Source organism: Monodelphis domestica, chromosome 3 (genome assembly GCF_027887165.1).
Source record: "Monodelphis domestica isolate mMonDom1 chromosome 3, mMonDom1.pri, whole genome shotgun sequence".
NCBI classification, from domain to species: Eukaryota; Metazoa; Chordata; class Mammalia; order Didelphimorphia; family Didelphidae; genus Monodelphis; species Monodelphis domestica.
The window spans coordinates 74,413,830-74,426,172 of NC_077229.1; the positions used below are offsets into that span (position 1 = coordinate 74,413,830).

At 47.1% G+C, this 12,343-nt stretch overlaps 1 protein-coding gene and 1 non-coding gene across 2 annotated transcripts; both read left to right on the forward strand.

Annotated features, from left to right (window-relative positions):
- Positions 1-62: 62 nt before the first annotated feature.
- Positions 63-11,525, forward strand: DDX49 (DEAD-box helicase 49). Its single transcript, XM_001370537.4, has 13 exons — positions 63-315; positions 2,462-2,585; positions 6,813-6,898; positions 7,027-7,148; positions 7,607-7,794; positions 8,275-8,415; positions 8,610-8,685; positions 8,841-8,917; positions 9,376-9,473; positions 9,705-9,779; positions 9,930-10,018; positions 10,392-10,463; positions 10,560-11,525. The coding sequence occupies exons 1-13, from the start codon at positions 201-203 to the stop codon at positions 10,770-10,772; spliced, it is 1,476 nt and encodes a 491-aa protein (XP_001370574.2). The 5' UTR covers positions 63-200; the 3' UTR covers positions 10,773-11,525.
- Positions 7,636-7,693, forward strand: MIR12343 (microRNA mir-12343). Its single transcript, NR_162892.1, has one exon. It is a non-coding gene; the product is annotated as a microRNA mir-12343 (primary transcript).
- Positions 11,526-12,343: the final 818 nt, after the last annotated feature.

Below are 12,343 nucleotides of genomic sequence, written 5' to 3' on the forward strand. Positions count from 1 at the left end.
GAGACCCTCTGGGAATTGTAGTTTTTGCCTAGAAGACGGTTGGAAGTGGGACTGGAGAGGAGGATGGTGTGTACCGGAGGTGACGTAAGGAACGTCCCGGAAGTGTAGCCGGGTAGGTGAGCGTCTGGTTTTCAGGATCCAGTAGTGTCCGCGCTCCTGGAAGAGGAGAAAAAAGTTGAAACTCCAGAAGCGGCAGAACGATGGCGGAGTTCGCAAAGCTGGGGCTGGCGTCGTGGCTGGTGGCGCAATGTCGCCAGCTGGGCCTGAAGCATCCCACGCCGGTGCAGCAGAACTGTGTCCCCGCTATTCTAGAGGGTAAGTGGCCTAATTCCACCCTCCGCCTGCTCGCCCCTTAGGTCCGAGTTCAAATACTCGCCTCTGCATTCCACTCTGAGCCGAGCAAATCACTTTACCTCTCAGCCTCAATGCTCTCATCCATAAAATGCCTATTATTAATAGGGGCGGCTAAATGGCTAAGTGGTTAGAGAGCCAGCCCAGGAGACAGGAGGACCTTGTGCCAGGCACTTCCTAGCTGTGTGAGCCTGGGCAAAATACTTACCCCCATTGCTTCTGCTTTAGAACTGATAACTTAGTATCCATTCTAAGACAAAAAATAAGAATTAAAAAATATATTAACAGCACCTACCCCTAGGAATTGTTGGAAGAATAAATAAAGTGAGATACGTCAAGCACTTTGCAAACTTAAAAAAACAAACAAACCAAAAACCCTTACCTTCTGTCTTGGAATCAGTACTGGGTATTGGTTCCAAAGCAGAAGAGTGGTAAGGGCTAGGCAATGGGGGTCAAGTGACTTGCCCAGGGTCACACTGCTGGGAAGTATCTGCGGCCACTTTTGAACCCAGGACCTCCTATCTCTACGCCTGACTCTAAATCCACTGAGCTACCCAGCTGCCCCCAAGAAGCTGCACACCACACTTTGCAAACTTTCAGGTGCTAAAGAATTATTATCTATTGTTATCCCTCCTTCATCTCCCTCGCCACCAGTCTGCAGTCTTCCTTGCTCATTCTTTCATCACCTCTTATTCTGCCTCCTTTTCATTCCCCAGTTTCTTCACCCTCTATCCTGTATCAGTCTTTATCCTCTCTCTTCCCTCATCCCCTGGAGTCTACTCTGCTTCCTTAATAATAATAATAATAATACCTGACATTTATATAACACTTTCTCTAAATGATCTCATTTGAGCCCCCAAATGTCCTACATCCCCTCAGTTCCCTTCCTTATTCCCTGCTCTTTCACCTCTAGACTCCTTACCCATCATCCTTATTGTGGATTCTTCCTTATCCCTTATCCTTCCCTTCCTTTTGCCTCTCTAGAAAACACTCTTTCCTACCTCTAGATTTCCTCCTCTTCTGTCTCATGGGCTTTAAATTCCTCCAGGAAATAGGTTTTATATGATAGTACATGTATAACCAATAACAAATTGCTTACCCTCTCAGGGAGAAGGGAAGAGGGAGAGAATGTGGAACTCAAAATGTCAGAAAAGAAATGCCAAAATTTGTTTTTACATTTATTGGGGGGGGTGGTGGTGGAATAAATCATTACTAAAGGAAAAAAGAAAAAGCTAATTAATATTAATTGGTTAATAAAACAGGCACTTATATTTGGTGGTTACCATAGAGTAGAATTCACTGGAATGGGATCTTGAGCTGATTAGCATTTGAGAATCACTCATGACTTCTTAGGGGGTACCCCTAGAGCCTTGAGTGAGAAAAGATGTAGCTGGCCTTGGTCTGTGAGAGTGAGTCCAGGGCTAGGATGAGTATCCTCAGAGATCATGAAGTCTATGGTATATTTTGAACATACCTGTATATATACATATTTTCTCAAACCCTGGCTGGAGTGTAAGCTTACTGAGGGCAGGTATTGTTTCATTTATGTCTCTGTATCTCCAACCCCTAGCACAGTGCCTAGCATGTAGTATGAGTATAATAAATGCTTATTAATTGATTTAAAAAAATGTCATTTTCTCCAAGCCTCTTTATCCTAGGCAGCAGCTGGTCCAGTGAAAAGAGCCCTGGCATCAGAAGATCTACCTGGAGGGTCAGCTAGGTGGCTCAGTGGATGGAGAGCCAGGCATAGAGATGGGAGATCCTAGGTTCAAATCTGGCCTCAGACACTTCCTAGTTGTGTGACCCTGGACAAGTCCTTTAGCCCCCATTGCCTAGACCTTACTATTATTCTGCCTCAGAACGAAAACACAGTATTGATTCTAAGACAGAAGATTAGGGTTAAAAAAAAATCTACCTTGGTTCTAGCCTATTGGAGGTTTGGCTGTGCTTTGGACTAATTAGAGTGCCTTAGAAGAGTTATTTCCCCCATGGAAGCTGGGATCAATAATTCTTATACTACCTCACGGGGATAAAATTAGAAAATGTATTTAAAATCACTTGGTAAAATGTTTTTACCAACAAAAAGTCATTATTATTGTTGTTATCTCAGGTCGAGACTGCATGGGATGTGCCAAGACTGGCAGTGGCAAGACTGCTGCTTTTGTTCTCCCTATTCTGCAGAAGTTGTCTGAGGACCCCTTTGGCATTTTCTGCCTTGTGCTGACTCCCACCAGGTAAGGCCATGTTCACATTTCCAGTGAGGTAACATTTAATGTTAATTGAAATCTTGCTCTTTTTCTATTTGTCCACTTAAAGGGTATCATTCCCAATAGTGGCCACAAACATTTGCACTGTTCTAGAGGAGATGCAGTATTAGATCATTCCTGCTCTAATGTCTTCCCTATGATGATGATCTTTGATTTATCCAATCCATATTCTGTTTGTGCACAGTTGTTTGCCTGTTGCCTCTCCCATTAGACTGAGCTCCTTAAGGGCATAGATTCTCTTTTGCCTTTCCTTGTATCCCCTGTGCTTAGAACTGAGCCTGGCACAGATTAAGTACTTAATGAAAGTTTATTGACATGTATGCAGATAACTGTAATACCCAGTATATCATGATTGAGCTATATGAATTCTGATAGGCTTGAGATTTTTGTTGTTGTGTATAGGGTGGGCATTAGGAATAGCTTTGTGACATTTGAGCTGAGCTGTAAAGAATAGATAAACTACTATGTCTGTGTCCCAAAGAGAATCAAAAAAATGGGAAAAGGACCTATCTGTACAAAAATATTTATAGAAGCTCTTTTTGTGGTGGCAAAGAGTTGGAAATCTAGGGGATGCGCATTAATTGGGGAATGGCTGAACACGTTGTATATGAATGGAATAGAAAACAGTTGTGCGATAAGAAATGACATGCAGAATGATTTCAGAAAAACCTGGACAGATTTCTATGAACAGATACAAAGTGAAGTGAGCAGAACTAGGAGAACATTGTATACAGTGATAGCAATATTAGGATGATCAACTGTGAATGATTTAACTATTCTGAACGATGCAATGATCTAGGATAGTGATGGCGAATCTTTTAGAGATGGAGTGCTGGGGCACCACCACCATTCCACCCCACCCCACCCCCAAGTTGGGCATTCCCCCCCTCCCATTACCCCACACAGGGGAGGGAGAAAGTGCTCTCATTGGGCTGCTGGGTAGAGGGGTGGGGGAAGTGAGAAATGCCCTCAGTGAGTGTAGAGAAGGGGAGGGGAGTGGCCTGAGCGCTCTGCTGCCTGTGCGCTGCCCACCTTACCACCTGTGCACTCCCATAGGGCTGCTGGGCAGAGGGATGAGGGGTGTAAAAGAATGTCATCAGGCAAGGTGGAGAGAAGGGAGCATCTTGCCTGAGTCCCTCTGCCTTTCTATTAATGAACCCAGGGGGTGGGGGGGATGTGCCCATGGAGAGCACTCTGCATGTCATCTTTGGCACCCCATCACTGATCTAGGACAATTCTGAGGCACTTAGGACAAAGAATGCTCTCTACCTCCAGAGAGGTAGATGGCGTCTGAATGCAGATTGAAGCAGAACATTTTCCACTTAATTTTCTATATGTGTCTTCTTCTACAACATGAATGTGAGAATGTTTTGTATGGTAGCATGTGTATAAGCTATATCAAATTGCTTACCACCTCAGGGAAGGGAGAGGAAAAGAGTCTGAAATTCAAGACGTTAGAAAACAAAACAAACAAAAAAATCCCAAATCTATCATTTTGTCCCCAAAACAACCCTAGTAGGTGATTGCTTTAGGTGAATGATTTAACTATTCTGAATGATGCAATGGTCTAGGACAATGATGGCAAATCTTTTAGAGATGGAGTGCTGAGGCACCACCACCATCCCACCCCCAACACCCCCACCCCCACCCCACCCCCCAGCTGGGCATGGCGCCCCCCTTCCCCATTACCCCACACAGGGGAGGGAGAGTGCTCTCATTGGGCTGCTGGGTGGAGGGGTGGTAAACTAAAGGGACACACTGCTATTATATGTCTGAGGCTAAATTTGAACCCAGTCTTCCTGATTCCAGACACTGTGCCACCTAACTGCTGAGAGTAGAGAATGAGCCTAAGCCAGATTCAAATCCCACCTCTCATGTTCATTACATTCACAACCTTGGGCAAGTCACTTAACCTCCATGGGACTCAGTTTCCTCATTTGTAAATTGGAGGGTTTGGACTAGATAGCCTCTGAGGTTCCTTTCAGTTTTAAATCTATTTTTGTGATTTGTCTTGGGGAATACTTAAAAGTAGGGGGTGTGATATGGAGTAGTCAGACCACACAAGGAGAGTCATGATATAGCAGTGTCATGAATGCTGAGAGAAGAAAGGCTCTCCAGAAGGAGGAGAGGGCCAGCAGTTTCAGAAGCTGCAGAAAGGTCACGGAGGATGAGGACTGACAAAAGATCATTGAACTTATCAATAAGGGGAAAGAGGGCAGCTAGGTGGCCGGACCAATTGACATTTCCACCAACAGCGCATCATTGTAGCTGTTTTCCCATAGTCCCTTCAGCATTTGTAATTTTCCTTTTTTGTCAACTTTGCCATTCTAATGGATGTGAAGTAATACTTCAGATTTGTTTTAATTTGCATTTTTTTCTTAGAGCATTTTTTCGTATGGCTAATGAGACCTTTAGCAGAAAAATTTGCTGCATACATTTTTTTTCCTCACAATTTCCTTCTTCTAGTTTTAGTTGCATTGTTTTTATCTGTGGAAAAACTTTTTTTAAAAGTTTATGTTATGGAATTGTCCATTTTCTCCCGTGACCCTCGCTACCTCTTATTTGGTCTTGAACTCTTCCCCTAGCCATAAAACTGACAGATAATTTCTTCTACACTTCTCTAATTTATTTATAATATTGACCTTTATCGCTAAAGCACATACCTGCTATTTTTCCTTTCTTTGGTTCCCTGTCACCCCATCTTATTACTCAGAGCTGAATTAGACCCCAGAAATTCAATTAGAGTTGGTGGGTTCTGACTAGGAATATCAGGGCCAGTGAATGAGGAGGTTGTCTTATTAGCCCTGATAACAATTTCCTACCTTCTGGCTAAGTCATGGCTGCCTTGTCTCAGGACCCAAGACCTCACATGTCCAGGACTGGCTCTCAATCTACTGAAACACCTAGTTGACCCTAGACTAGATAATCTTTAAGATTCTTCATAGCTTTGAGATTATGTGGTTCCACTGTCCATGCAGAGCCTTCTCTATCTCCATACCTGGGAAAGCCAGGGGTGTGCCATAGCTTTAAGCAATTCCATTCCATGCACAAAGGATCTGAGTGTGCTTGGCTATCTGAACATGTTGGGCAGTTACTAAAGCATGGATGACATCCCTCTTGGATTTGAAGATAACACAGGACTGGTCTGGGACAGCTGACACCGCATGATGGAGAATGGCTTCAAATAGATCTTAACAGGCTAGAGCACTAAAGTTAATCAGATGAAATTTGATAGGGAAGATAAGTGTAAAGTCCCAATTTATGTTTAAAAAAAAAAACCAACCTCACAGGTACAATGGGGAACAGCAATTCATCTGGGAAAGAACGGGGGGTATTGGTAGACTGTAAACTGACCCATGGAAGATCACTTCTAGGCACTGCCTCTAAGGTGGCCATCAATAAACTGAGGAATGTACATGGGATAACTAGGATGGAGAAGAGGCTCTGGTTCATGCAGTGTTTGGAATTGGTTGAAGAAGGTGGGAATGTTTAGCATGGATAAGCGAGGATGTGCTGACTGACCTCTAGTAGTTGGCTGTCCCACGAACCAAGGACTAATCTCATTTTGCTTGGTCCCCAAGAGCACAGCTAGTCAACAGAAACTGCACAGAGGCAAAGAGAGGCTTCACCTGAGGAAGACCTTCCTAAGGCAGCCAGCCAGAGTGGAATGGGCTGACTTCCCAAAAGGGCTTGGGCAAAAGGTCACGTGACCGTTGTGGAGCAGGTTGTTGAGAGAATTCCTATTCAAGTAGAAGTTGGACTAGATGCCCTCTGGGACCTTCCAGCTCTGTTAGGCAGAGAATAAACCTCAAGAACATTTGGGTTGACAACCCAAATGAACATGAGAATCTGGGACTTGGAATTAGGGAGGTCTGGCTTCAGCCTTCTCCTTCCCTTGCCATTACTATGTGATCTTAGGCACGTCACTTATTCTTTTTTAGTCAGTCAAAAACTAAACATTTTTTAGTCAGTCAATTACTAAACATTTATTAAATGCCTACCATGTGCCAGGCATTACCAAATACCAGGGATACAAATCTGGGGGGAAATAAAGGACAGCCTTTGCCCTCAGTTTCCTCATCTGTAAAGTAGAAATAATACCTGTAGCACCTACTTTCCAGGCTTAATGAGATAAGTTTCCAAAGCACTATCTAGGTGTAATGTGTGTGTTTGGGGGGTGGTTCTGTTTTGCAGGGAGCTGGCTTATCAGATTGCTGAGCAGTTCCGTGTTCTTGGAAAGCCCTTGGGACTGAAGGATTGTATCATTGTTGGAGGAATGGGTATGTGAATCCCAGGCCCAGTTATGCCCTAAATAGCTCAATTGTGATAACAGAGGAAGGGTCTCTGTGGGTCCTGAGAGTTACTTTTATTCCTTCTTGCTTTCTTTTCCTTTTCCCGTTTCCTATAGACATGGTGGCCCAGGCCCTGGAACTATCCCGCAAGCCCCACGTGGTCATCGCAACGCCAGGCCGCCTGGCTGATCACCTCCGAAGCTCCAATACATTCAACATCAAGAAGATACGTTTTTTGGTGAGCCCTGACATTTCCCTCCCTGCTCCCCATTTGCTCCAGCCTAAGGTCTCTCTCTGGGAGTCTCCTGCCATGAGCCAGGGGCTTCCCATCAGGTCTTTGAGAATCTGTCATTCATTACCTCCATGATGGGGAACTCACCCTCAATACATGCAGCAGACGCTGGTTATGTGCTTGCTCTGCACAGGGCCCTGGGGTTTCCATATTCCTCTAGCCCCTGTGGCAGGCACTCGTTCTCCCCCCCCAGCCTTAGGAGCTGGCATGGGTGGTCTCCTTCCACCAAGAGGCAGCAAACCCTGAGGTTGTGAGTCTGAGGATCCAGCTCCAAGCTAATCTCTTTTATTTTCTTATTGTGTGCTCTTCCCACATCACCCCGGCCTATTCCAAGGAAAGCCCTGTGCTAATCCTAAAGCTGGGGAGGCTCAAGATTCCATAATGGCTCTCTTTTCCTTTGCTAGGTGATGGATGAGGCTGACCGGCTGCTGGAACAGGGCTGCACCGATTTCACCAAAGACTTGGAAGTGATTTTTGATGCAGCCCCAGCCCAGCGGCAGACACTTCTCTTCAGCGCCACCCTTACTGACACATTAAAGGTTCTCCAGGGCATTGCTACTAATAAGCCCTTCTTCTGGGAGGCCCCAGCTGAGTGAGTGACACACCCGGCTGAGAGGGTGCTGCTCAACACTACCCATCTCCCAGCCAGATTCCTCTTTAACTTTCTTTGAAGGGTCACTCCTACCACAAACGCTTCTCTCATCTCCTTGCAACTCCTACCTGGAAAGAAAAGGAGGGAGGGTCAAATGGGAGACAGGACATTGGCTTCTGGGCTCACGCCATACCCAGGCCTCAGCCTTGCTGCTAACCAGGAAGTGTTTCTATACCCAGAAACTTCTGTTCAGGCAGAAAAGGGTGTCCACACATGGGCCAAGAGAATCTGGGTACATGAGGGAGCCTGTGATCCAGGCAGAGTGCTAGCAGCTCTAGAGCCAGAAGGGGCCACCCCATGGCTGATTTTCAAGGCTAGTGTTTGGGCTGTTTCCATCTGCCCCACCACTAGGAGATCTTGAAGGGAAGCAGCTTCCTCTGGATGTTATCCTTCATTCCACCTGTCATTCACTGCCCTCAGGGTCCGCACTGTGGAGCAGCTGGACCAGCGCTACTTGCTGGTGCCTGAGAAGGTCAAGGACGCCTACCTCGTGCATCTGATCCAGACCTTCCAAGATGAGCATGAGGACTGGTCCATCATCATCTTCACCAGCACGTGCAAGTGAGTTAGGGGCCACACTAAGAGCTGGAAGGGTCCTAGGGTTTTAATCCACCCCGGGGGGTTGTTCAGCAACACCCCTGCTCAGGATCGGCCTATATTTCCCATGATGTGGGAGAAGGAGCGGAGATCTCAACAGTTAACCCTGTCATCGAAACCCCCTGGTGCCTCCAGAAGGCTTGTTTTCTCTTTTGCAGGACCTGCCAGGTATTGAACATGATGCTGAGGAGGTTCAATTTCCCTTCTGTTGCACTGCATTCCATGATGAAGCAGGCAAGTTGTTGGGGCTCCCTTTCACCCCATCAGGGCCTGGGCCAGAAAGATGCTCTCCCTAAACTTAGGCCTGCCCCCTCCTTTTTTCAAACCATGCTCCGAGATGGGGTAGGGGACCTTGATGGCTCCACAAGGCATCTCTCTCTCCCCAACAGAAAGCTCGCTTTGCTGCTTTGGCCAAATTCAAGTCTAGCGTCTACCGGATCTTGATTGCAACAGATGTGGCATCTCGGTAGGAGGAAAAAGACCCCAAGACCGACTGTGGGCATGGGGTCCCAGACTACCCCCTCCCCCAGCATAGACCCTAGGGCCACCAGGGAGGGGTGGCTTAGGAGACCTGGTTCTAAGGACAATACGGAAGTGTCAGAAAGAGCTCTGAATGGGAGTCTTGATTTCTAGTCCTGACTTGGTCACTAACTACAGCGAACTTGGGCAAGTGTGCTCCCCTTTCTGGGCCTCAATTTGCTCATCCATCAAATGGATTTGATAATCCCTCCCTTAGAGAGCTACTGAATTATTGGCATTCCATTCATTCTGAAATGAGTTACTGGATAGCAAGATGCTTTGAAAAGGGTAAAGTGTTAGGAAAGAGGCTGTTTATTTAGAAGAGAGAGATCTTTATTTAGAAAAGAGATGTTTATTCTGCTGATAAGATTCTTACACTACTATGGCCTTCCCTGTTCTTCCCAGAGGCTTGGATATTCCCACGGTGCAGGTTGTCATCAATCATAATACTCCAGGCCTTCCTAAGATCTATATCCACCGGGTAGGGCGGACTGCCCGGGCAGGTGAGCAGAAGTGTCTGAGCCTGGGGATGCCAGGCCCTGGGGAGGGGCAGACCTTGTGGGGCTGGACCTTGGACCTCCTTGGAACCTCTTAGCCCCCTGGGCCAGACCTACCTGCTGTATAGGCTGCCCCTGACAAACCTTGGGAGCCCTGCAGGTGCCAGAAATGGGGGAGGCAGGGAGCAGAAGTGCTAACCCAGTCCCATTCGGTGACTCCTCTTGGCTTCTCCTCAGGGCGCGACGGCATTGCCATCACCCTGGTGACTCAGTATGACATACACCTGCTGCACGCTATCGAGGAAGAGATCAGTAAGTAATGCCCCATGTGGTGTCTGCCAGGCTGGCACTCCCAAGTGATTTGGAAAGGCCTCAGCCTCGCTCTGCCTGCTCCATGGGTCTTCCTTAGGCCAGGTGTACTCTCTTTCTCCTTATCCATCCCTCCCTTTCTGCCCCCTGCAGAGATGAAGCTGAAAGACTTCAGTGTGGAGGAGGCCACCGTCCTCAAAATCCTCACCCAGGTCAACGTGGTCCGAAGAGAGTGTGAGATTGTGAGTGGGCACAGCAGCCTAGGGGAGGAGCAGGCCAGTCAGGGCGACTCCTGAGAAATGCCCAGAGCAGGACTCCAGCCCCAAGGAGGCCTCTGAGGCCAAGGGTGCTCCTTGGGCTCAGCTCTGGGCTCTGCCCCTCACAGCTGGGTGATGCTGGCTCAGTGCCCAGGCAGCCTGTAGGGCAGCTGGGAGATACTTAGTATCAGCTCTGAGACAGGAGTATGGGTTAAAAAGAGATGGGAACTAGACTAAACATGTTCCGAAGTCTACCAGCCCTGGCTCGTGCGATTCTCATTCTCTCACTGGAGGGAGGTTCATGAGGACCCCAGGGTGTCTCCTTTGGCCCACATCCTTGCCCCTCTTTACTTCCTAGAAACTGGAGGCCACAGACTTTGATGAGAAGAAAGAGATCAATAAGAGAAAGCAGCTGATCCTGGAAGGGAAGGTAGGTGCTCTCAGGCCCTGGAGGTGGGGATGGGGTGGGGTGGGGTGGCAGGGCTTGACCAGCATTGGCCGGCTGGCATGTGCCCTGGCTCTGCAGGACCCAGACCTCGAGGCTAAGAGGAAGGCAGAGCTGGCCAAGATCAGGCAGAAGAATCGGCAGTTCAAGGAGCAGGTGATGCAGACACTGCAGAGGCGGAAGGCCTTGAGACTGAAGAGGAAACAGCAGCGGAAGCAGCAGTGGCAGCAGCAGCGGCAGCAGCGGCAACAGCAGCCACTGCCATCACCGAAGGCCAAGGAGAAGAAAAAGTGAAGGCCTTGAGGCCCAGGGTCAGACCTTGCCCCCACCCTGCTCCAGAGCAAACATCTGGGGCTGAGGACTGCCGCCCCCACCCTTTCCGCAATGCTGGGATGGAGCCAAATCTAGGCTTCTAGAGGATGCCTGGCTCCAGCCACAGCTGTGCCTTTTGACCAACCTACAATAAAGAGTATTATTTATTGAATTCTGCAACTTCTGAATCCCACCTGCCCTCTTCAGCCCCTGTGGCTCTGCAAAGGGCAAGAGGGAGGATGGGGAATGGGACAGCAGAATAGGAAGAATACCAGAGCAGGAGCCAAAGACTTGGATTCTAGGCCTGATTTTTTCCCTCTGATTCTGTGTGAACATGGCCAAGTCCCTTCTCTCCTTGCTCCTGGGATATATACTGAAGCATCCATGGAGGCACTCTTCAGTACCAAAAGACTGGAAAAAATCTGACAAATGGCTGGGCAAACTGTCATCGTCATCATCATCATCATCGTGAGAGCTGCCATTCTGTAACTCCTCCTATGGGCAGGCACTTTACACTCAGGCCTCCCTTCTACACCAAGACTTTGCCCATCAAGTTTCGCTATACCGAGGCATAAGAAATGAAATGGGAATTCAGGGAGAGTTGGTTGTAGAAGGTGCAGATGACAGAAAATGTTTAGGAACTCAGAAATGTATAAAATGTATCTATAGTATAATATCAACATAGTTTATCTTTTAATGCCATAAATATACACAATTTCTTTTTTAAAGCTAAAATCAGTAAAAAGTTTGTAAAAACAAAACAAAACACAAAAACCTAAACATTTTACTTGGATTTTCCAGATTGTGGGGTCACCATCCCCATAACCCCCACAGTGTGGAAGGGATACACAAGTCTTTCCAAGTAGGTGCTATTTTGTATTTCCATTCCAAAGCTGAGGAAATTGAGGCAGGCAGTTGTAAAGTGACTAGTCCAGGATCACATAGCTAGTCCATGCCGGGCTGAATTTTATATATATCTTAATTAGAGGCTATTTTTCTTAAAAAACAAAAAACTTACCTTCTATCTTAGAATGACTACTAAGTATCCATTCAAAGGCAAAAGTGTGGTAAGGGCTGGGCAACTGGAGTTAAGTGACTTGTCCAGGGTCACACAGGTAAGGAAGTATGTGAGATCGCATTTGAACTCAGGACCTCTTGGCTCCAGGTTTGGCCTTCTATCCCTTTGAGGCCATATTTCAGCTTGGTTCTTCATGACTCATGGTAGGGTGCTCCAATGACCACTGTGCCCCCTGGCGGCTAGGTGGGGGTCACAAAATGTTACTTGGAGAAATGACAGAAATGGAGCTGCTTGGGATGATTTGTACAAACCAATGAACCAGAGAACTAAAAACACTGTAAATGATGGCTTTGTCATGGCTGTTCACTGGGCTGATTTTTCATGACGCTGTTGGCAGACACTGGAGAGGTTTGCCATTTCCTTCTCCTGCTGATTTTATAGCTAAGGAACCTGAAGCAAGCAAGGCTAAGTGACTGAGCCAGGGTCACAGCCTCTGAGGCCGGATTTGGACTCGGAAAGCTCATTCTTATTGACT